Below are 26,163 nucleotides of genomic sequence, written 5' to 3' on the forward strand. Positions count from 1 at the left end.
TCGCTTTAAAGCCTAGGCACTATAAGACCATACACCAAATTAATTAGTTAGAATAGATTTGCTATCAATTAGACCTGTTTGACCAAAATGACCTTACATACACTGAGTGGCATCTCAAAGCATACATCAAACTGATGGAGTAACAGCCAAACACATCAATTAAGATTATAAATGTAAATGGCTGATACTCCCCAAGTAAAATGCTGACTCTCAGATTAGGTTAAAAAAAAAAAAACTACTAAACTATACAGTGTTTATAATAAATGGACCTAAACAAACTACTGAAGTTTTAGGGGTAGTAATCAATCATTCTTTTGTCATCCCCTCTGAATTCTAAAACCAAATGAGAAAAGAACACACCAGAGTCAGAAAAATGAAGACCAGAATATCAACTGTGTAATCGGTGGAGTAGAACTCAAGATTGCACTCAGTAGACTACAACTATCTAAGCTTTACTGGGAAAGAGAGTATTTCAATAACAAAAAAACAAAGACACATGGCTAGTAGCCCCTGATACAGCCTCTCCTAACTTCACACTAAATAAATATTAAAATGCAAAAACAAATAAGTAAACACTAAACATCACCTAGACTGAAACACAATCTACTGTCAGAATCTAGGAAGAAATGATCAGTAAAACTTTAAGGTAGATAGAGTCAGCCTAAGACTCTACTCATGTATACGAAGAAGAAAGGTTCTTACATTTTAAACCACTGAAATCAGACTCTGGGCTTAAGACTCGAATCTGTCCCCTTGTTCTACAGTGCAATTTTTCAAGAAAGCCCCCATCTTTCAAATCCCATTTCAAAGCTCAGAGCTCCCAAATACCAGAGGAGCAGACAGTAGGGGAGGTCCCAGTGGTGGTTCATCCTGGGAAGTACACGCCACCCAAAAGCATGACTGATAAAGATGCGGAGGGGAAGAACCTTGGCAGGAGGGTATGCTGAAGAGAGTAGTTTTTAAGCATAGGAGGTAAAAGAAGGTGCCGTGTCAGCCTTTCACACTGGCACTAGCTACATGCCCAACAGATACCACTATAGAAACTACAGCTTTGAGAAAGGATTTCCACCAGATGGACAGGGAGTGCAACCAAAAGCAGCCTACACATCCTTGTCATGCAACTACACTAGTTCTAGAGATATCTCCTACTATGAGGATAAATTAACAGGGAAAAAAAATAACCTGATGCCTATGAAAAAAACAATGTACCACATGGATAATAGAAGGTTATTCTGAAGAGCAAAAGTCTATCTCTTAAATTAATTTACTATGCAATCCACAAGAATTCCTCCACATGAAAACTATATGAAACAAGGGCAGAAAGTCATATACAACTGGCTGAGATGAAAAGACAATAGAAAAAAATGAAAATGAAATGGGATACATCAGAAACAAAAAATACAAGAGCAAAATTAAACAGAGGCAATATGGAACAGAGATAAAAGTGTTGAAAATCTTATCAGTAATATAAAGTATAAACCTGAAAAGGAATCCCAGAAAGCTGAAGAACAGGACGAAAGATGAAAATAATTAGAGATAGTGATAACTATGGGAAAAAGAAGAAAAGTAGCCAAGTTAAGAATAAGTGTTTCTGTCTATGGCCATGCCACCTTGAACAAGCCCGATCCCGTCTGATCTTGGAAGCTAAGCAGAGTCGGACCTGGTTAGTACTTGGATGGGAGACCACCTAGGAAGACTGGGTGCTGTAGTCGTAAAAAAAATAAAATAAAAAAATAAGTGTTTCTGAGGAAAATCCAGAACACTAAAACTATACCTAAAGAAAAATAAATAAATAAATAAACTGGAGGTAATAAAAGAAAAAAAACTGGGCCCTCTGTGTTGCAGTTGGGGGTTGGGGGAGGTGTCAATGAATGGAAAAAAAAAATCAATGAAGAAATGACAGTATTGCTTTTAATATGAGAAATAAGCATTAATTTAAAATTATGTACATAGTTTACAATATATTATTACAGAATTACAAATATATTATATAAGACAAATATACATAGCACAAATACCAGAAAAGGTAAAATTAAATGTAACAGGATTATTAAATAGTGGGTGCAACAGAAAGGTGAGCCGCACCCCCTTTGGAAATGAGGGATACACACTAAGCTCTAAGACACAAACTAAATTCAACATACATGGATTTGGATATGAATGTAAAAAAGTCACCTGAAAGATATAAGTTAGATCCAGGCCAGATATACTGGACTATATGAATATATTAATATATCTAGAAAAAATGTCGAGTAGAATTACAGTGGACTGAACCAGGAAGAATAGGGAAAAGAGAGCTACAGAAGTAAATGCTCTCTCTAGCACTGTATGGTGAAGAGAAGTTTAGCCAAAAGAATCTGAGTACTCTGACCTCAAAAGGATATGGGCATCCCTTATAAGGAGATGGATATATGGTTCACAGTCAATGCACTTGACATTCTGATCCTATAGGCAAAAATCATTCCTATCAAAGCCTGATGCCTATAAACATTTATCTTACATTTTACTTATCTCACCTCTCTTGTTCTGATTCCATGGTCATGAAACAATATGCTGATTATGATTCTGTTCCCTATATAGCTATGCCCAAAGGGAGAGAATAGGCTGATCATAGCAACTACACATTTAGTCCAAGAGATGGCAACTTCTCATTATAAATTAATAAATTAGATTACTGGGGGAGGGGAAAATGCTAATTTAAAGGACTTGTATTTGGGAGTTAGGAAAGCAATTTAAGTTTACTGGTTTAATAGTATGAGCTTTGGAATCGGAGATATATGAAATTAAGTCCTGGCTCTGCCATCTGCAGCCATGGGAGCTCAGATGTAAAATGAGGAGAATACCTGTCCTGCAGGAGCATAAATAATTAAATGAGACAATGCATGCAAAGTACTTAACACAGTGTTTGGCACATAGTAGGCACCCAATAACTATTTGTTGAAAAACAAAATATGTATGATCAATAAGTGGCTCTTATTAATCAAATTTGGAATTTAAATGAGCTCAGTTCATGTGTATCTTCCTCCAAAAGATAGATCTAATCTTAAAGTGCTAGACAAAAATCAGGATGTTAGACTTGCCTCTATCAGAGGACTTGACTCTATTAGACTTTGATAAACTAATTAAACCAAACTAATTTCTGCCATTCTGTAAGAAGCCTCTTGAGAAAAAGACTGACAGTCTTGTTTTATACTGATACATCCATGTGGCAACCAAATGAAAGATTTAATTTTTAAAATTAAAAAAATTAAATTTTAAAAGGAGCTACCTCTCGGTGGTAGGATTACGAGTAACTTTTTCCTTTCTATATTTTTCAAATTTTCTACAAAACAAAAGTTGCCTTTTTTATTACTTAAGTAATTTTTTAAAACTATCTCCAAAAATCTGGACAAAGAAAAGACAGAGCTATAAAAGATAAGATTCAGCCAGAAAGAAAGTTTGGCACTAAAATGCACTGCAGTAAGATTCAAGTTTGCTAAATATACAGAAGAAATTTGTTCCTAAATTATCTAGCAGCCATCTAAAGAATACATGATCACTCAGGAGATTCAGTGTCTGTAAGAAAAAAATAAGGTTAAGGACCCAGAAGAATAACAGCTATCCTTGCTAATAAAACATGAGAGAAAGCTTCTCATGGGTATTTGTTAAAGAGTATTTCGTCTGACATCGTTCAGTAAACTAGTGGCATAATGGCAGAACACAAAGACTAACATGTAAACTCTGGACCAGTTCAAGAGAGCTATTGTTTCTGAATTATAAAAACAAAACGAAGTAAAACCAAAATTTCCTTTGAAGTTAATTTCTCTTATAAAGTAGTCACATATCACAAATTCTGTGAATGGTGTTAGATGTACTTTGTGTGACACATTTTTCTTCAAAATAAAATAACACATCAACATAAAATACCTAAAGGCAGTGCCACAGAAAAGAAATAAAACCTCAACAAAGGGTTGATATATTTTTTAAACAACTTTTTTTTAATCCAATGAAAAAACTATATTAGAAGCTTCTTACCGTTAGAAGAAAAAGGCAACTTTCGTTGCTAGAACTAAAACTTCACATTACTTGTCTAGTTTGAATTAAAATATGGTTTAAAAGCAGAATGCAGAAATGTCCAAGTCAATATTATGGGAGAAATACATAAGTAGGTATCTTTATTTTCCTACTTAAAATATGGTCTATATCTTACCATGTGATTCCGTTTTCTTGGTAACTAGATCTGGGTATTCATCTAAGAACATATCTGGTAACAAAGAATGGCCTGAAAAATTGACCGCAAAATAATCAGGTTACTGTAACAAGTTCAATATATTAAGATTTTAACAGTTGTTTAATAAACATTCCATCTATTTTTATTTAAATGATCATTCTGGTGTAATGGAAAGATGCCTATGAGAACTGTCAAACTACCTGTCCTTCAGTAAGCTAAAATACTTTCCCCATAACCCAGTTACCCTCCTATGGCAAATTTCATCTTCAAGATCCAACCAATTAAGCCCATAACTGCTCTCCCAGGAGCCTTTATCCTCTTCTCTACTATCCATGCAACCCTCTGTCCGACATCCCTCCTATGTGCTCAAGAGTCATTTCTTACTGGACCCCTGAGAGAAGCGGGTTCCTCATTAAAGATTTATTTACCACTGCCATCTCTGTCTGCTCCTGCCTCTCAGAAGATTAAAAAAACTGGACAGCAGAAATGCATTGGTCTTCATTATATCCTAATACTTATCATAGTACCTAGTCATATTACATTTTCAACACTTGGTAGGATTTTTAATTTACATCTAATTTAAAATTTTAAATTTTGTATGGTCTATGGCCATGCCACCCTGAACAAGCCCGATGTCTGATCTTGGAAGCGAAGCAGGTTCGGGCCTGGTTAGTACTTGGATGGGAGACCACCTAGGAAGACCAGGTGCTGTAGGCATAAATAATAATAAATAATAAAAAAAAATTAAAAAATTTTGTGCATAAATAAAGACGCTGTGTCTTTAAAACCTAAAGTGTACCAGAACCCAGAAGACCTGGATCTCCTTCAGGTTCTGCTACTTATTAGCTGACTGCTCTTAGGCAAAGGCTTAATCTCTTTGAACCTGTTTTTCTACTATAAATATTAACTACTTAATATTATGATTATAACATATGTCAGGCACTGTGCCAAACACATTATACATATTGTTGCATTTAGTTCTTACAAACATCCTGTGTTGAAGTTATCATTCCCTTAATTTTACCAATAAGATTGAAGCTCAGAGAAAGCAGGTTGACAGCACAGTTAGAAAGCAGCTAGACTGGAGTATGAAGCTGGGTTGTCTCCTCCCAAACTCCATGTTCTTAATCACTAAACCGTTTTCTTCCTTCAAAGGATTGTTTGACGTTAAATAATATATGTAAAAGTGCTTTGTAAAGCTGTTAAGAGATATTTAATTCAATTTAGTTCAAACTGAAGAGACAGACAGGGATGGTACAAATAAAATATGTGGTTTCTGTCACCCAGAAGTTCAATATGTTTAATAATATTTAAAATGTTAGCACAAATAAATGTAACTTCATTTACAGCTATACTATCATTTAGTATATACTATATGTTATACATGTAAAATGCATTATCACCATCATCATCTGTGATTTCAGAAAGGAAGAATAATTTTGAACAAGGGGGACTTCTGAGAACTTCTCAAATCATACACTCTGTACACGGGAGAGACCCTGCTCACTCACCTTCACCATCTATCATTAAGACCCTCTAAGAGGCTGTACCTAAGAGACAAATATGGAAAGAGTCCATAATCTTAAAGTTTTTGTGAAAAATACACTGCTGTTACCATATTCTTGAATAAAATCTTTACTCAGTGCCTTTAAGACAAACTTTTAAAACTAATTTTCATTTTTGGTTTCACGATTTGGAAATAGTTAACAGATAATGTGACCTTCTGTATTTGTATGTCACTTAGAAAGCCCTCAACTCGCTTCTATTTCTCCTTTCTCTTTTACGGTGTGTCGGTATGGGTTTTTCCCTTCATTGGGAGGATAGCTCTCAAAAGAACATATTAATTTTATAATCACACAAGCATACACAAAACAGATGTGTGTTTATTGTAGAAAACGTGGAAAAACAAATCATTACTTTAAAAAACTATATGCATTACCTGGTTTAACTGCATAGACATCAAAATTTTTTATTCCTTCTTCTTTTAAGATATTTTCATCAACAATAAAGTTGCCAGTAAAACTTTTTGGCTTTTTGAAAATGGAATACGCAGCATCTGCTATGATATCAACTTTTCTACAAAGGTTTTCGACATCAGATCCTCCCAGCATTTCAACAGCAGCAGTGTGTATAGCTATTGAGAAAACAAACATATATATTCATAACTATAAATCGAATAATGGGATTATGTAAGTAACAAGCAAGATAGCTAATCTCTTTATTTCTCAGTTGATGAGAACAAGGTCCAGAGAGCATAAGGCATTTGCCAAATGTCCTATTGACATAAGTGGCAGAAAACACATGTTCCTTGCTATACGCAACACTGCCTTATATAGAACTCCTTCATGAGACCCAAAGCACCATGTACTATTCAAGCTCTCTAGGAACTTCTGAGTATTTATTCTCTCTCCAGTACTCTCTACTCTGCCCCATTCCATCCTCCGACCCCGAGAGGAACAGAGTCCTTCACAAGCGTCTTCGTTCTCTCAGAGAATCGACGCCTTGCTCATTTCTTCCAAGTCCTGCCTAACTGCCACCCCACCATCTGCTCCACTCAGGAGAGTTTGCTGGTGGTTGGAAAGGGAGGACAGCAAGAGCATGACTCCCAACAGCCACCTTCTCAGAAACCCTCTCTCCCCTCAAAGAAGTGGAAAATATTCCAATTGTCATGTGTATGTTTCAAGGAATGTAAGAACATGAAGATACTTTCAAAAAAAATCTAAAGTTATTTATTCAATAAATTCCTGAGTGACCCCCAAGTGCAGGGTACTGTCCCAGAAGCAGAAAGGAATATTGATCCCTACAGCATTTCCTTGGTAAGGAGCTACACTAACCTGCATGTTTAAGTTCTAATGCTAGTGTAATAAAGGTTGTTAAATTTTTAAAAAGTGAAATGAAAAAGTAGTTCTCATTGTGTATTCTCCTTATCATTAAATACACTTTTCTGGGATAGGAGTGCCATTTAGATTTAAGATGAACAAAGTTAAGGTTTTCACAGATTATCTATTAAATATGTGGAAAAACATATAATGAAAAGATTGTCTTTTCTTTCTCCTCCGTTAAGCTATTTGACATATAAGTGGAGAATAAGAACCTACATGGAGGACGAGCTTTCCCTTTGTATCATTTTTGTTGGGTCTTCCTCATTTTAATACAGCATATTCCCAAGCCCTCAGCTTCTGTCATACAGTAACTCTAAAGCTACATACAAAGTCCAGCAATATGCAGGTTCTTCTGTCACCTAACGGGGGTCTAGGCATGCTGAGAACTCAGAATTCATGTGAAAGTACAGATAGGTCAGCTTTTTATAGTAGAAAAAGACAAAACTAGTAAAGATACAAGACAGTAAAGAAGCATTTGCTGGGATGTATAAGGAGAAAACAAGAGTATGAGAATCTGCAGAATTTAGTAAGGTACCAGAGAAAAGAATGGAGAAAAGGTTAGGGAAGCACAGTTGGCTTCCTGTTGGCTTTAATGAAACTCTTCAAATGTTCCAGTGTTCAGTGTTTCTAGTATAGCAATCAGTGGAAGAGTAAGTCTTACATCCAAGTCAAAGCTCAAAGATGACTGAAAAGGGCCTTATATGTACTGCAGAAAGTTTAACTTGTTTCCCAACAGAAAGAGGTACCTTTGATAGTTTACTCACTCCTACCCTACCCTCCTCATCCAAGATGTATCTCAAGACTGTCAAGGACAATCAATGAGGATCCAAAATATGGATTTTTTAAAAGGCACATACCTGTTTTAGGCCATAATGCATTGACGGCAATTTCACCTTTAAATTCTTCTGCCATTCCAAGCACACACATAGACATACCATACTTAGCAATGGTATAAGCTGAAAGAAACCACAAAGAATAATAATTTAATTAAGAAACAAATTAATTTGTGAATATAAAAAACCAATTTCTTCCTATTATTTCCTCCTTGATACATTTTTTCATAATTCTTTAATAATATACTATATACAAAATATAATTTTTAAACTGTACTGTTTTTAAAAGTTTTCATGAAGTAACTGAACTAGTTTCACATATATCATGGATAAACTAGTTTTATATATTGCTATCCTAATATTTGGGGTTTTTTTTTCAATATTAGTTTCAGGTATACAACACAGTGATTTGACATAACTTGCGAAATGATCGCCCCAGTAAGTCAAATGCCCATCTGGCACCATGCAGAATTGTTATAATATTATTGACTATATTCCCTATGCTGTACTTTACATCCCCATGACTGTTTTTATAACTGCCAATCTGTCATCTTAACATTTGATTAAGAGACAGTAACACACTTTCATTTTTCTTAATATTATAGAGATAACTTACATTATTATTTCTTAATCGGTTTTTCTTTTGAAGAATGAAAGGGATCATTTAAAGGGAAACTGCACTAGTAAAGCATCAACAAAATGTTAAAATGCTTTTTAACCTAGTCAATTAAAACAGAACTTCTTTTAAACTTTGTTCTGTAGGTTCCTATTTCACCTGCCTTTTCAAATTTAAGTGAATTATGTAGAAATAAGGGCTAAGTTTCTGATACTATTTTTTAAAGGTGGTACCTATAAATAAACTTTGTTATTTAGTATACTCCCCTTAAGTTATTAGTTGACTGTAAAAAGTCAAGTATTTCGAGGATAGTTTTTTTCTTTTTTCAAAGATACTTTTTAACCAACTTTATTGAAGAATATGGTACACACAATAAAACATACTCACTGAGACTTAAAGGAGCTTTCTGGGTTGATGGAAATCCGTTTTCTGATTTGGATGTTAGTTATACAGTGTATCCATTTGTCAAAACTCACCAAACCAAACCATTAAGATCTGCATTTTATTGAATGTAAATTATACTTCAATTTTTAAAATTAGATTAAAGATTAAGATACTTTCCAAAATGCTATTGATTCTGCATAGAAAGCTTAATGTTGAATGGATATAAATTGTGATTAAATCATAGATACAATGATTTAATACAAACAAGTTAACCAAACAAAGTACTCCCTACCACCTACCACAGTGCTGTTTGAACCACAGTGGATTTAGGTTCAGTGGTGGACTGAGATTGAGGATATGAGCAACTTTACTCTTTTTCAAATAAGGAATGCATGCTTTAGATCTGAAAGCAAAAGAAAACACAAGTCAATAGCTTTCTAACAACATCCCCACTTTTTGTTATATTTTAAGCTACTTCTACAAAGCAGCTGAACTTGTTCAATAACCTGTAGGGTAATTTTTTGTTTTTATTTTTCTAGAATGAACATAGGAAAACCAACTTATTTTCACCCTTGAAGCTTTGCTTAGTGGCCTGACATGACCTGCTTGATGACAATAAGCAAATCCTTGGCACATTAGCCTTAAATCCAACTGAGATTATTCTCAACTACATCCTTCCAAATTTTTCCACACACACACACACACACACACACACACACACAAACTTTTCAGTGACAATATACTTGTCAGCTAGCAAAGCCAGCAAAGCCAGCACTATGGTAAAGTACATGGGTATTCAAGTCAGACCTGGGTTCAAATTCTCCTTCTGTTCCTTCATTGTGTTCTCTTGGTAAAAATATATAGCATTCTAATTCTCAGTTTTCCTATTTGTAAATGCTGGTAATACCTGCTACTATCTAGGATTAACCAAGGGATTAAATGAGATGATATATATGAGATCCTTAAAACAGTGCATATATTAAACATGCAATAAACAACTGCTATTATTAGTACTATAGATGCTGATTCGTTTCACCTTAGTAGGTATGGTATTCCTACTATGCTGGGATTGTAATTTAATAACATAACTTCCAATACATTTGTCATGGGGTTGTGCCACTACATCATTAGTTAATCTTCAAACTTCTGACTTTCTTGTATTCTCTCCCTAACATATCACCTGACAAAAGCTGGCTGAACTTGTCAAGGCAGAAAATCCAGGGCCTGCTAAGCCTACCACCACCAAGAAACCAATTAGCACCTGAAAAATCCAAGATGGCACTTGAGACCCCTTCCTAAGCGACACTTTGAATAACTTTTCTCTATGAGCATACTAAAAAATCACACCCAAATGATGGAGATTTAACATAAAATGAGACACGTAATGCATGGCTAGGTATGTCCCAAGCATGTTTAGGAACTGTGCATGCTCCCTTGGAAATCCAAGAACTCTCTACCCTTCTTCGGGAATCCCCTACCCCTGAACTCACCTACTTCCCTATCAGACCCTTTAATACTTTACTAATTCCCCAGAACTGGGGAGAAGGAATCATCAGGCATTTGATTATCCTTCTCCATTCCTTGACTAAGGCATGAAGTTTCTGATGTGCTTTGCAGAATACTGTCTCATCCTATTGATGTGAGCAACACTGGGCAGAACCACCATGATTTGGGGTCTATGGCCCGCAAGGGTCAGTGACATAATCCCAAATTTAATTTGCACCAATACGTAATGTAATATGCCTTTGAGAGCAATATTTAGTTTTATTTTTTTAAGTACTGTTCATAAAAGTAGGTAATTTATTGTACAAAAACACTCAGGTCCAATATTTAAAATTTTTAATTATTAGGCTACAACATTATTAAAGCTCAGCTTAATAATTTTATAGTTTTATTTCACATTCAATAACTTCTAGGGCTTTGAACTTATCCATCCTTTCAAATGTACAACATTACCAAATGTACAACATTCTTGTAACCATCTGCAATGTCTTTTCAAGTTTATAAACCAAATACAGTCAATACTGGTAAAGGATTTCTGTACATGTTATTCTTTTCCAAAGGTGCTTCACTTTTATGGAGGTGAGGTGGGGAGGGGCAAACAATATTACTGCTGATAGCCATTAAAACAGTGAAGCTACATCTTAAAGCTTCAACAGGAAACAACCCAAATCTATTTCGGGCTATAAGACCATATTTCACATTCAAAGGAAAAAACTTATTTCATTCACATTAGAAACATGAACTTCTCATTTGATCTATGAGACAAAACCTTTCCACCTGTACTTTGCTGGCCTGGCCTCCAGTACCAACCCTAAATCAGGTGCATTTTTCTACAGCAACATGCCCTACCTTATATATTATACTGAAAACTCTTAGCACCACGCTTAGATGCTAACACTTTCAGTTAATAAAATAGTTAAGTTTATTAAAAACTTACTGTATGCTAGCCATTGCACTTATTACTTTTACATGAATTAATTCACTTAATCAGAGTTGCAAGCTCAAAGGCCCATAGGGAATTTGAGCCAGTAAATAAAGTGAGCTGGGTACAGGAAAAATCAACTGTTCAGAAATACAATCAAACTTTGTTACTGAATTTCTATATACATTTAACATGATACAAACGTATATAATACTAGAGATTACATATTTAATTAAAACAAAAATAAAATTTAAGGGTCTGCTTTCCACCTCACCTCTGCCTTCTAACCCTGTTTCCCTAAACCACTAAAACACAAGTAATAGGCCACAGGCACTGGGCACCAGGGATTAGGAAACAGCTCCAGATCCTCAAAATGAAACCTCTAAATAGGTTAGTTCTTTGGGCCTTGCCCCCTCTCTCTCCCTGAGAATGCTTTTCAGGCTTCCTTGAAAAAACAATCTATACTTACCTTCCATGAATAATAAGTGTCACTAAGTAAAAAACAAAAATTAAAATGGAAATGTTGCATTGTGAATTTCTCTTTTGTAACTTAGACCTTTTATAGGCCAAAAATCTGACACCTTTTCTTTGGTCCAAAGTCAATGTCAAGTCATTTGGCATTACAATTTAACCGAGAGCAATATTTAGTTTATTTTTAAAACAGCTGTTCATAAATGTAGGAACTTTCGACAGTGAATAGAATCTTTGCTTTAAAAGTTTTTACTGCCCTACAGCTTATATATTCCATTTGTAGTTCTTCAACTACACAAATAATACTTATTGAGAAAGGTAAATGAACAAAGTTAGTTCTTTTTCTTATGGTTTGGAATCAGCGTTTTTGTTTTGTTTTAAATGGAACCTTCAAATCCACAATTGAAGGAATGTAGTTTAGGCCATCGTTTCATTTTTGGAAAATGACTTCAGTATAGGAAAGGGGCCAGATTGTTCTTGCCAAATGGGTTTTTTAAAGACATAATTTTACAATGAATGAGCAATGAGAATCGTACAGTTGTGTCGTAATGTCAACTAAAAAAGCCTGGTCTGATCCAGTCTCTTTGGGAACTGAGCTGGAAAATTTCTCTTGGGTGGCAAAAGAGCTGATTTCTTTCAAATTAAAAAACAAAAACTCGTGTATGGCCATGTCACCCTGAACAAGCCCGATCCCGTCTGATCTTGGAAGCTAAGCAGGGTCGGGCCTGGTTAGTACTTGGATGGGATACTACTTAGGAAGACCAGGTGATGTAGGAGTAAAAAATAAGGGATTGTAAACTGACAAGGTCCTTGCAATCTGTGAGGTCAACAAAGGGTTGCCTCACCTAAAAAAAACAAACAAAAAACAAACAAAAATAAACCTCTTTCCATAAACTATTTAAATGTCTAACCGATGTATTATATACATAAAACTAATTTAAAAAATCTCTTCAACTATACACTACGGCCACACAATCTTGTCATATAACAGATGATCAGATTTGTATTTAGTAAGAGTAAATCACTGAAATGTCTGTTTCAAACCATGGTGTTGTTTTTAGTTTTATAATTCATAACAGAGTCTGTTTTTAACTTTTTAGCAATATGCTTTTGGTATCTACTGAACAATATAATGAACAAACTTAATTTCTGTGCCTCTGTGAAACACTTCTACATTAGTTTAGTTTTTAATAAGTATAAAGTTAACACTGACCATCAGAGTAGCACTGCCTATCGTTAAAATTACTAATTTTGTAAATCTACATGAAATATCCTAAGATATTTCTCAGTACTTAACAAGTCATTTCCTAATGTTCATGTCATGGATATCCACTCTAAAAAAATGTTTAATAATATAAAAATTCTCCTGATACTAAATAAATATAACTAGGTGGGTAAAGTATTTCCATCTGTGGTTTCATCGTCTACAATAGAAATTGCCACAGATGATTTAACTTTTTCACACAGCGTGTTGTTCTAAGCCTTAATTTAATATGCTGAGCAATAATATTCCTGGTTACTTTTATATTTTTAAATACTTGTTTAAATGAGTGTTTAAATTCAATCAAAATTCTTTCACAAAGTTACCAGCTGTAAAAGATTATGATGCCCAGATAATTTCTTCATGTAACACTTAACTGCATCATATAGCAGCATTGCTTATTTTATTTGAAAATAAACACAAATCTTATCGAAATGTTAGTCCTTTTTCTAGTCCATTAAGTTTTTCAACATAATCTTTTCTATATGTTTTTCGTAGTTCTTGCTATGGTTGTATTCACTATGGTTTTGATTCAATAGAGATATAGCCTACATATTGAATTTATAGAAATATTCTCCAACTGCAAAGAAGTTAATTCTTGCTCATTTTATTTGAACATATGGCCCTCTTGGCATATGTCTCATTTTCCCACTTCAGATGGAAGAATGGGTATGAGAAATATTTTATTTTCTTCCTTAATATAAGAAAAACAATAGTGCGGGCACAATAACAAATGGCAACTTTTTAGCCTGTCCTCAGCATCTGAAGACAATGGAGCTCACGACCCATCCAACGAAGGAGTTGATACTCTCTCTGCTACTCAACTGTAGCAGCTGTTGCCATGTGGGAACGCTGTCTCTATGTGGCCAGATTTTCCAATGTTTCAAGAAAAGCCAGAAATAAGGATTTTGTGTAAATTTCCTCATTTTTTTTTAATGTAGGCAACTAATAAAATTTTGAATGTATCTAGCTATAAAAACAAAAATTTTAACACTTCAGGAACAAGTTTTGCAGAGCCAATAAAACATGTCTAGGGCAAAGGTCAGGACTAATGACAAATTTTACATTTAACCCTCATGCTCAATCCTATGACTCCATCATTCCCATTTCACAAATGAGGAAACAGAATCTATAAAGAGGTTCAGTTCCTTGTGCAAGGTCATGAGTTAGCAAGTCATGAAGAGAGGGGTACAAGATTTGAATCCTACCCAAAGGAGTCTGATGCCAAAGCCCAAGATCCCAACCACCTATTCTATGAATACATATAAGGCAGATCCATATAAGGAAGACAAGGTCTATGCTGATCTATCCTCATGTCCACTTGAAAAATGGAAGAATCTGAGTGGAAATAAACAGATAAACGGACAAATAAACAAAGGAGTAGGCTGCCTAACCAATCCAGAACAGATTAGGACTACATTTGCTTTCATTCTATATTCTCTATTTCCCAATATTACTCAAGATAGTATTAGCCTTTTGTCAGTTACATTAAAATGTGACTCATAATGAGCTTCCTGTTATTTATATAACTAAAACCCAAATATTTTTCAAAAGAAGGAAGGACTTGCTAGCTTTGATAATCAAGACTTGGTAAACATATATGTATTTCTTCAAGCAAATGTTTGAAAATGCATGAGCTATTCTTTAGTATTTATTAGATTCACAGAGAAAAAGAACTCTGAATAAAACTATTTAAAATACTATCTGGTGACTTGGAGCACTTTCAAACATGTATAAGGATTGACTAGATTTTAAACTGTATTGCAATTCTGGTTCAAATCTGTTTACAACTAGTCCTCTGAGAAAAAATTGCAAAGTTCTCCCCCACAACTCTTTAACTTACGTAAGGTAGGTGCCTCTGGTGTTGACATTCATCATCAAATCCACCCTCTTCGTAGGTGTTTCCAATGTGTTGGTCAAGCTAATAGCACTGGCATTATTCACCAAAATATCAATTCCTGTTTTCAAATAATCAACTTCCTATTAATGTAATTTAAACTTTATAACAAAAGGAAATAAACACATTTAGTCTGTACAGCTGAGCCCTAAGTTGGTTCACAAATACTTCCTTTAGAAGTATTAAACTGATCAATATACCAATGAAAGACTTACTAGCTGTGTCAAAACACAAATGATGTTCACTGGCACAATGGAGAGAGCCAATCACCAGAGCACCATGTGAAACTACCAGGAAGCTTAGTCCTTAGTGGTTTGTAGCTTCCATTCTTATCTGCTCTCTTATCTCCTGTCTTTCCTTCTTATCTCCAAGAACCTTAGCCGAACTTCCTTAAAGTTTCTACTCCTCTCTAGCATCTTTCCAAGCCCTCCCTCCTTCCAAGCACGTTAGTTTTCCTCCCCTTTAAGGCCCTTACTGAAATGAAAGAGCTCCTTCCTGGTCTTGGGAACTAGGAAAAGAGAAAAGACCCAGAATTTCAATTCCAGGCAAATCATCAAAACAGATCAAATCTGTTTTGGTTAACTCATACATAAAAAAAAAAAAAAAAAAGAAATGAATCTAGAATAACAATTATTTCTGCATGTTCTATCCAGTCCCCCCATAAGTAACATACAGTTACATTAATTGAGGAGAGGCAAGAGAATGTGATCTGGGAACTAGTTTTGGTTACATGTCTGTTACTGTCAAGGTCCTAACTTTATATTGAATGGTAGATTTGTTATATTTTTCAAAATAATTTTTATAAATTAAAAAAAGTCATCTTAATGTAGCTACATCAAAATGTAGCTTAAAAGATGGTTTTAAGCTACATTTCTATATGAGCAAATATTTGTTTCTGCTTATATACCAAAGACTCAGAAAATTTTTTAAAAAATTAAGTTAAAATTATAGTTACACCAATCAATAATTATTTCAGAATTATGGTACTACCTCCAAATTTCTCAACTGCTTTCTCCACTGCATTACTGATTTGCTGTTCATCTCTCACATCGACAATACATGGCAAGGCCTTTCCTCCAGCTGCTTCAACTGCAAAGGGTAAACAAAAAAAAGCATTAAAGCATTCAAATAGTAAACCTTTCATTTTGATACGAGAATCAAAAGAAATAAGTACGCTATATTCATAAAATCAAAATAAATAACTAAGTCATAGCTATTCATGATTCCACCCTACAGTAGGACAGATTGACTAACCCATATCCAGCTTCAGACTAGCTAGGCCAACTCTATTAAAAAAAACAGAAAGAGGAAGGTAATATAAAAAATTATATTAAAAAGTAAAAAAAGGAAGGTAATTTTAATAAACATTATGGAAAATTTCAAAAAATATATAAAAATATAAAGAACAGTATAATAAACTACCATGAAGCTTCAATGATTGTTAATGTTTTGCCTGTTTATCTACCTCCAATCCCATTTTGTTTTTTGGTGTATTTTTTTTTTTAATTTTATTAGTTTCAAGTATACAGCACATTGGTTAGACATTTATATAGTCTATAAAATGATCCTCTTAATTGCTCTTTCTCTCATCTGGCTCTCCACCTAGCCATTACATAAAAGCTAACTGCATTCCCTATGCGTGCTTGATGTTGTATTTTAAAACAAGTCCCAGGCATCTCTTTACCTATCAATACTTCATATGCATTTCCCTAAAATAACCACAATGCTATTAACATAACTAACAAAACCAACAAAACCACAATGCTATTAACATAACTAACAAAACCAAGTGTAATTGATTTTTTAAGCCCTTTCTAGCATAATACCTTGAATATAAGCACTCAATAATTATTTGTGAACTAAAAATGTTAAAATAACAACTTGTGAAAAGTGCAAAGAATAAGTAACATGGAAAGCTTTTCAAAGTGTTCACATCATCTATCTCTCAAATTCTCTCCTACTTCTACTCCCCCATTCTCTGCTCAGATCCTCATGAGACATGATATACGATTTTTAATGGGAGTCGCGTACCTCTCAAAAGTGCTGGCGACGAAAAACGTTTCCTAATCACTGTTTTAAGGTGACAAAATACTTTCTTAAGTAGATAAAATTATTTTAGGGTAGCTTTCAAATAGCTACAATTAAACTCTCCAACAAATTCTCTATGTATTGAAACTACGGTGAGGACATTTCATGAAATGGTATTGTCACACTCACTCACTTTCTTCAGCAGCAGTATAGATTGTGCCTGCAAGTCTGGGGTGTGCCTGAGTGGTCTTTGCAGCAATGACAATATTTGCTCCATCCTTTGCTGCTTTCAATGCAATAGCTTTGCCAATGCCACGGCTTGCACCTGTGATAAAAACTGTACATCCTGCTAGCTTCCTACAACAGAACAAATGAGACCTTATTAGAAACCTCGATATTTTATTTACTTACGAGTATCAGGAACATATGCATATTTTCACAACATATAGGTTTACTCTTCTGTGAAAACTTTTTCTAAACCCTCCTCCCTCCCCAAATGATACCTAATAACTCTACTGTACTCCCGCTGCACAATGATTTATAAATTATTACAACAGTTGGTCGGTCTTGCTGTGATCTGGCCAACAAAATCTGCTCAAATGAAAAATCTTAAAAAGAAATGAGGAATAAACTATATAAATGTGTATTTCCCCTCCCCCACAGGAAAAGTGTTAATGAAGCTTATTTTTGAGTGGTGGGATTATGAATAAATTTTATCATATTTTTTATATTCTTCTGGATTTTTCAAATTTCCTTCAGTGAATACATACCACTTAAAAGAAATTACCTAAAAGCAAGCAATTATTCAATGGATGATCATCGCTGTTCATAATAGCCAAAATGGAAGCAACATAAATGCCCATCAACTGATGAATGGATAAATAAAATGTGGTACGTTCATACAATGAAATATATACAGCAATGAAAATGAATTACTGATCCATTCTATAACATAGATGAGCTTTGAAAACATAATGCTAAGTGAAAAAAGCCAATCACAAAAAATCACATATGATTCCATTTATATGAAATATCTAGAATAGGCAAATATATATAGACACAAAGATTAGTGGTTGGCTTGGGCTGGGAGGGCAGGGGTGTTGACGCTTGACAGCTGAGAGGCATGGGATTTATTTTGGGGATGATGAAACAATTTAAAAATTGGTTATGGTGATGGTTGCTCAACTCTGTGAATCTACTAAAAGCCAATGAACTGTACACTTTAAATAGGTGAATTATGTGGTGTGTGAAATACATCTCAATAAAGCTGTTAAACAAACCTAGAAGGCTGGCAAAGAGCTCAGATCAACAGATTCTCTGATCAGAATGTACTGAAGGAAGTTCTCTGTGCCCATCCACCCTTTACAAATCCATCTACCTTAACTTTAAACTTTGTACTTAGTTATTAGATGAGAAGAAAACATCTAAAATAAAGTCAGATAACGGAGGGAAACCTATGTTCTTGCTTTCTAAAGCAAATTAACAAACATGTCTAAGAAGGAAGAATAGAGGACAGCAAAAGTGACAATGACATAGAGAAGAGGGGAGGGGACAGTAACCAGAGACAGGAGTTACAGATACGCAGGCTTGTTAACAAAAGAGCATAAAGCTTTTTGCCAAGATCTAGAGGAATACACCAAAAGAGATCAGCGGTGAATGTGGGAGAAAGGTTTTAAAAAAATAAGGATTAACCAGTTTGGTAAGAAGGAAGGGGAGCAGAGAAGTAAGGAAGAAACAGAGAGATAGCAACCATTTTTAGTGACAATAGTAAACATACAAAAAGCATATAAAGTGTATAAAGAACAAAATAAAATGAATTCTAATAAAAATAGAATATTACCAATACCCCGGAAGCCCCATCTCTTTCTCTCTATCCTTTCTTCCTCCTCCAACCTACAAATTTCATCTACAATTTTGCATCTTTAACTTTTTCACAATGCCATTATTACAACGAAGAAAATAATTCAAAATCATTTGGTACCTACATATATTCAAAGTTTCATAAATATCTCATGTCCCAACTATTGCTTTAAAAAGCCCTCTTTGCCTTCAGTCTAGCTTGATTGATTCCTAGGATAAAGGACATCATCCTCCTTAATCAGAGTCTCAGGCATTGCAGAAAGAAAGGCAAAGGCAGTGTCTGTACTACTAAGTGCCTGGTCTATACTACTAAGGAACTCCTCCAACTCTAAAGCATTAGAACCAGAGTATATAAGGTGAGAAAGAAAGGTCCCAAATTCCTCAGTACTATGGTAGATGGCTAAAACTTGCTAATGTTAACCTTCACTACAATCTACCCAAATTCTCTGGTACCTCAAAATAAAGGTGACAAAATTTTTTAATATTAAAAAAAAAAAGTCACTGAAAAAAAAAACAAAAAACTATGCAAGCTATTTGGAATAACAAACATCCAGAAATAACCAGGAAAATTCTGAAAAAGAATCCAAACGAGGCAAGAACTAGCCTTCTCAGACATTAAAATATTTTATAAAGCCAGAACAATCAAAATAGTTTGCTACTGGTACATGAAAGGACAAACCAAAGTAACAGAATAAAAAAATTAAGAAACAGACCCCTGTGCACATGAGAATTCAGTATAAAATAAAGGTGAAATTTCCAACAAAAAGGGAAAGGTAACTAGTCAGTGATGCTGGGACAACCAGACAGCCAGGCACCTGAACCAAAATGAAGTGGGCTTCCTAACTTACTTCCTATGCCAAAATAGTATGCAAAATAGTATTTTACCTCAGGTGGACGAAATATCTGAGTGCAAAAAGAAAAAAAACAACATTAAAATACTAGATCTCACCAATTTAAAAAAAAATCTTGAGTTAAGATGGCCTTATAGGTGTGCACAAAAATATAAAAGCCTTAAAAGATTGATAACTTTGACTCAATAAATGCACACATCTGCATGATAGTCTAACTGAAGTCCAAACGCAGTGGAAAAAAAACTGAGAAAAATATCTGTGACACATATGATATAGAATAACTTTTTTAAAATAGAGCTTTCAGAGACCAAAAACCTAATTTTGTAAAGCCAGGCATAAAGTACACAGATGGCTTTAAACCAGGATTTCTCAATCTCTGCAAAATGTCTATTGAGATATATATTTCTTTGTTGTGGGAGCTATCTTGTGTGTTATAGAGTGTTTATCAGCATCCGTGGACTCCATCTGTTAAATACCAGTAACATCCCCTCAACTATGGCAATCAAAAATGTTCCCAGATATTACCAAATAGCCTATGGGAGTCAAAAGTACTCTTCGATGAAGACTATTTATTTAAACATATAAAACAATCCTCATCCTCACTTGTGATTCAAATTTTTACTATAATGAGTTTCCATTTGTTCTCTATATTTTTATTATCAAATATTTTTCTGTGTCCCAGCATGTTGGATTAGGAAATCTCATTCATCCTTTTGGTTGTGCAACCTTTTTGGAGAGCTATTAATACTAGCTATCAAAATTTAAAGTGCACGTAGGCTTTGATCCGGCAACTTTACTTCCAGGTATTTGTCATATAGATACATTCAAATAGGTGAATACAAGGATAATCATTGCAGCAAAGATGGAGTAACAAAAAACTAGAAATGGATCTAGTCCCAATGATAGGGAGCTGGTTAAATCGAATACTATGTAACCATTAAGTGGAAGATATATATGTACTGACAATGTGTGCTCCAAAACTTATTACGTAAAAAGAGCAAAGCCCTGAAGTTTATTATTAAATGTGTGTGTGTGTGTGTGTGTGTGTGTGTGTGTGTGTGTGTGTGTGTGTAAGTGGTACACGAAATGTGTTTATAAATGTATAGAATATCTTCGGGTATTTGACCAGAGAATAACCGAAAGACTGGAAGTTAAAGATAAGGAAACTCACTTTATACACTCTTTTGAGCTGTTTTAAGTCCTTTGGTCATGTTTCAAGCAAATTACACAATGGACACTCAGTTCAAGACTTTATATAAACAAAGTAGAATGGTGGTTGCCAGGTGCTGGGAAAAGCAGAAAAGAGGAAAAGAGTTGTTTTATGTATATAGTTTGTTCTGCAAGTTGAAAAAGTTCTAAAGATTTGTTGCACAACAGTGCGAGTATACTTAACACTACTGAATTACACACTTAAAAATGGTTAAGATGGAAGTTTTACATTATGTGTATTTTACAATTAAAAATCTTTTTAAAGTGAAAAAAAATCCCCACAAAAAAGATACCCATACTGTTAGTTTAATTTGCTACTAATTTGAAAAATCACTTTTTAAACACTCTATTATTTTTATTATTCCAGAACTGAGCGTTCTGAATTAGAGGGCACTCATTAGCATTCCAGTAACCTTTCACCTAAAACTTGTACACCTTCAGCAAGACAGGCTAAACTCAAAATGAGGCCCGCCCTAGGGGCGACGGGATAACCCACTCCAGATCCTTTACCTGTGGAAGAGGTTTTTCTATGGCAGCCACGGCAAAGCACACTACTTTGGGTTACTTTTCACGCGTTACCGCAGATTCAAGGAACACCGCCTCCAGCGCGGCGGGCCAGCGTTCCACAGCGAACTTCGCAGCTTCATCAACCCTCCCACCTCCGAGGCCGAGCCCTCGGGCCCCCCACACCAGCCCCACCTAGCCGGGCACTCCGCGCGGACCCGTCTTTCTCCGCGGCCCCGCTATCCCCTTACCCGGTGTTGGGTAACATGACTTTCGTAGGTCAGAATCCGTGGCAACAACAACGACAGTGAGCGGTGAGAAACAGCAGTCTTTCCCTTCGCGTTGAGTTCCACTCTAGACCCCGCCCCAAACTCCGCCCCCAAGTCCCCGCCCAGAGGCTTGCCGGGAAGGGGCGCTCGCAGTCGGAGGTTGCTGAGTGCGCCTGCGTACGCAGTGGGCCTCCCTAGCGCGGGGCGCTAGTTTCCCCTTGGTAGGCCCCCTCGGCAGGCCCCTGGAAACCAGCTCTCTGCGCAAGCGCGGTGAGAGGCAAGTCCGCCCCGCCCTTCTCGCGAGCTCTACGGTGACAATCGGTCGCCAGCGGGCGTCTAGTTTTCTGGGCGGGTCGGCAGCAAAGTATGCATTTCCCCGGTCAAAAAAGGTTCCTCGGGTCAACGCTGCCTTCTTTTACCAGCGGGGTAGCCGTTTGAGTCGTGCAAATTAGGAACGTTGACGTTTCTCAGCAGACTCTGGCCTGGGAACACTTTTGTTCTTGTCTGCTCTTCTGTCCCTCCACGTCCCAACCTGGAAGCCTGTTCGGCAGCACGCGCTTCCTTGGGGACGCCCCTTACGAACGCCTCTTTTTGCACATACTCACTTTCTGCCTGCAGCCGGCCAGCGTCACATTTCGACTCTCCTCTGGAGTCAGCTCGACCTCACGGGTCTGTAGCTAGCACTGGTGAGGGGCAGCTTCTAGATCAGAGCTCTTTGTAATTGTTGCGCCAAAGAATTCATAATTAATCGGTTTTTCGACCCTTAGCGGATATCTCCCAGTCTCAGTGCTGGAGTAAGGAATTCTGGGATCCAGTATTGCTTTTGGTAATATACCTTAGACATAGCTGCCCTAGCGAACTGAAGACTGGCATATTTTTAGGGAGACGTGAAGAAATTGTAAAGGGGTAAAACAGGATGAGAAGGAGGTTCTTTATGAGGACTTTTTAAAGAAACTAGCTTGTAGATGGGGTATGTACTCTCCCTTTTATTACGAGCCCTAATAGCTCTATTTACTACTTTATATCACTTGTCAGTCTCCTATAAGCATTTGAATTTGTGATTCATGATATAGTGCTTAGAGACCCCCAGAGGAATTTTCTTATTCAACAGATATTAACTCCTGCTATGTGTCAGTCACTGAAGACACAGCAAGACAAGAAGGACAAGGTCTCTATGTGAGGGAAATGAGGAATAGCCCAATGTATTTTTAAGCTGCTGTAAACAGGTGTTTCAGAAAGTGTGTTGATGGGGATGGTTAGATGAAAAAACCTACTCTCCACTCAAGGTGAAAATGCAACCTATGGGATGGGAGAAACTATTTGCAAATCATGTATCTGATAAAGCCTACTATCCAGAATATAAAGAGAACTCTTAACTCAGCAACTTTTGTTAAGATGAACTGTGTAATTGAAAAATTAGCAAAGGATCTGAGTAGACATTTCTCCAAAGACGATATACAAATAGTTAGCAAGCACACTTGAAGATGCTCAACAGCATTAATTATTAGGGCAATGCAAGTCAAAACCAAAAAGAGATTCCATTTTACATCCATTAGGAAGGTTATAATAGAAAAGATAGAAAATAAGTTTTGGCCAGGCTGTGGAGAAACTAGAAGTCATAAATTGCGGGTGTAAATGGCAGAGCCACTCTGGCAAACAGTTTTGCAGTTCCTCAAAAAGCTGAACGTCGGTACTAAGCTACTGGATAGCCACATGCAATTATAGTTTTATATACTCAAGATAAGTGAAAGGTTCAGAATAAACACTAGATGGCACTGTTATTTTAAAAATCAAAATATGATATGGCAAATGTTAATTAACTAGTGCAATGTTTCTGAGTTGTGTTAAGGCAAAAATCACGAGGTTCTCTATAGTAGCATTCCCCAACCTTTTTGGCACCAGGGACTGGTGCTCCTATGAGAATCTAATGTCTGATGATCTGAGGTGGAGCTGAGGCGGTGATGCTAGCGCTGGGGAGCGGCTGCAAATACAGATGAAGCTTTGCTGTCTTCCCCGACACTCACCTACTGTTGTATGGCCAGATTCCTAACAAGCCACAGACTGTTACTGTTCTGCAGCCCCAGGGGTTGGACTCCTATTGAAAGAGAACTAAGAGGAGGTATAATTTTTAAATTCCTTAAAATAAAACTTTGTATCATTAAAACTCTAATTCATTTTATATTAAGTTATCATAAAATAGTCAAAGTTGTCTTCACTTGTTTTGTGACTTCTAAAGTCTATTAAGTTTAATTCTCCAATATTAAAAAGTAATTCTCAGATACATAGATTGAAAATGCTGACTTAAATTGAAATATCAAAAGATGTGACTTTAAAAACAACTTTAATATTAAATTATCAAATAAGGACTCTTTTAACCCCGACCATGTGTAAGAATATATGTTTAAGTGTATAATGCAATAACAATCACATTTGTTGACCACAACTCACAAAAGGAAATAAATTTTTCATCCATACCTAGTTTTCTATTCTATTCGAATCTATTATATCTTATCCTGTTTTTTAAGTTGATCATAACCTACTAAATTACTTTGATGACTCATTAATGGATCATAACCTCCCGTTTGAAAAACATTGCTTTGATGTGTTGTAATTTGCCATTGTGACTTTTCAACTTGCCTTTTAAGATATTTAGGCTTCTCTAGTCAAATATAAAATTACTAATTAATGGTCAGAGGCCCACAGTACTATGTGACTAAGAGTGGATGGATGCTTTCAATAGCTTTTGAAGAATCAGGGATCTTGAAACTTTCCATTTCCTTCATCCACAAGACAGCCCACCCTGGTTCAGAAGGTTAAATGGGGAAATCCTTGAGGATTTGAGGGTATGGCAGTTGTTTCTGATAATGTACCAAATCTTCCTCATAGGACTCCTAACTGTGCCTTTTGTTGCTTAATGAATTATTTCCACTCATTATTGAATTAGTAACTAACTTGGATATTAACCTCATTGGATTTTATTGTCTATGTCTTTTGAGATAATACATGATTGCAACAATCTAGAGAAAATGAAAGTTTCTAACACTACACTTCAGAGATAATCACTATTAATAGTTTGGCATGTATCCCTCAAGACTTTGAAATTTTTATATAGATTTCGATAATTTTTAAAGCTTGGGGAGATATATACTATATTATTTTGGAAACTTTTATTTTGTTTAATGCATATTCTAAAGTTTACACCTAAAATTTTAGCTTAACATTTTAAAAAGTATAATTTTATTTTATGTGAATGTTAATTTTTAATTCCATATTAATTTTCCCATTGTCATTTTTGATGGACATTTGTTTTAAAATTGTCTCTATGATAAACATTGCAATAAAAGTCGTTGTGCATATGTCATTGTTCACTAATCATATTTCTCTAGCATACATTCCTAGAAATTAGATGGTTTACTCAATGGATATACCCATTTTATACCCTTTAGCAAAGTTTTCTCAGCCTTCTCACTATTGGCCTTTTAGGATATATAATCCTTTGTTGTAGGAGTCTATCATGTGTATCATAGAATGTTTACTGGCATTCCTGGCCTGTATCCACTACATGCTATATACTCCCATCACAGTTTTCTTTGTTCATTGTGGTAAAATATACACAACATAAAAATTTACCTTTTTTACCACTTTTAAGTGTATACTTCAGTAGCATTAAGTACCTTCACATTGTTATGCAACTAACCCCACCATCCATCTCCAGCCCTTCCAATTTTGACAACCAAAAATATCTCCAGAAATTACTAAATGTCCCCTGGAAGGAAAAATTGCCCTGGTTGTTTATACTGTCACAGAAGTGAATGTGAAACCCAAAATATCAATGTCATTTCAAAAAATGAAAGGCTGAGGATCTATAATAGATTAAAGAAGACTAAAAAGACATTACAACTAAATGAAAGATTTGATCCTGTCTAGAAAACAAAAGTTGCTATAAAGAACATTATTAACACAATTGACAAAGTGGAATATGTACTACAGATTATTGTGTCAATGATAAATTTCCTGAATTTGATTACTGTGGTTATGTAAAGAATGTCTGGCTTCTTAGTATGAAGTATTAAGGGGTAAAAGGAAATAAATATGTACCTACTCTTAAATTGTGTGTGTATGTCTGTGTGTGTGTGTGTGTGTGTGTGTGTGTGTGTGTGTGTGTGTGTGAGAGAGAGAGAGAGAGAGAGAGAGAGAGAGAGAATGCTTAAATGAAATGTGAGAAAATGTTAAAATTGCTGATTTGGGGTAAAGATTTATGAGTTTTTATTATTACAACTGTTCTATAAACTTGAATTCAAACTAAAAAGTTTTGTTTGTTTTAAGTAAATGGGAATGCTTATAGTTGAGACTATCGTTTGTCTGCTCACACTTTTTCGATTCCTGGTTCCTTGCTAATTTTGTTTATCAATGCTGCAGAAAAGGTAACCATAATTGCAGCTCAGGGTAAAATCCTGATTGGT

General features: G+C 35.4%; 1 protein-coding gene and 3 pseudogenes across 3 annotated transcripts in view; 3 read left to right on the plus strand and 1 right to left on the minus strand.

The window, feature by feature from the left end:
- Window positions 1-21,831, minus strand: part of HSDL2 (hydroxysteroid dehydrogenase like 2) — a 33,859-nt gene extending 12,028 nt beyond the window's left edge. The window contains exons 1-8 of one of the 3 annotated variants that reach the window (XM_011383657.2): window positions 21,683-21,831; window positions 17,201-17,364; window positions 15,970-16,068; window positions 14,926-15,040; window positions 9,225-9,328; window positions 7,950-8,048; window positions 6,150-6,344; window positions 4,190-4,261 (exon numbers count right to left, since the gene is read on the minus strand). In XM_011383657.2, coding sequence (XP_011381959.1) covers window positions 4,190-4,261; window positions 6,150-6,344; window positions 7,950-8,048; window positions 9,225-9,328; window positions 14,926-15,040; window positions 15,970-16,068; window positions 17,201-17,364; window positions 21,683-21,699 — 865 coding nt within the window. In that variant the 5' untranslated portion in view covers window positions 21,700-21,831. Of the gene's footprint in view, window positions 1-4,189; window positions 4,262-6,149; window positions 6,345-7,949; window positions 8,049-9,224; window positions 9,329-14,925; window positions 15,041-15,969; window positions 16,069-17,196; window positions 17,365-21,682 lie in introns of all 3 variants that reach the window. The other 2 variants (XM_011383658.2, XM_023525160.1) reach the window with 2 other exon arrangements.
- On the plus strand, window positions 1,594-1,712 carry LOC111733187 (annotated as a pseudogene).
- LOC111733178 lies at window positions 4,812-4,927 on the plus strand (annotated as a pseudogene).
- Window positions 12,480-12,598, plus strand: LOC111733176 (annotated as a pseudogene).
- Window positions 21,832-26,163: the final 4,332 nt, after the last annotated feature.

Source organism: Pteropus vampyrus, unplaced genomic scaffold (genome assembly GCF_000151845.1).
Source record: "Pteropus vampyrus isolate Shadow unplaced genomic scaffold, Pvam_2.0 Scaffold535, whole genome shotgun sequence".
Taxonomy (NCBI): domain Eukaryota; kingdom Metazoa; phylum Chordata; class Mammalia; order Chiroptera; family Pteropodidae; genus Pteropus; species Pteropus vampyrus.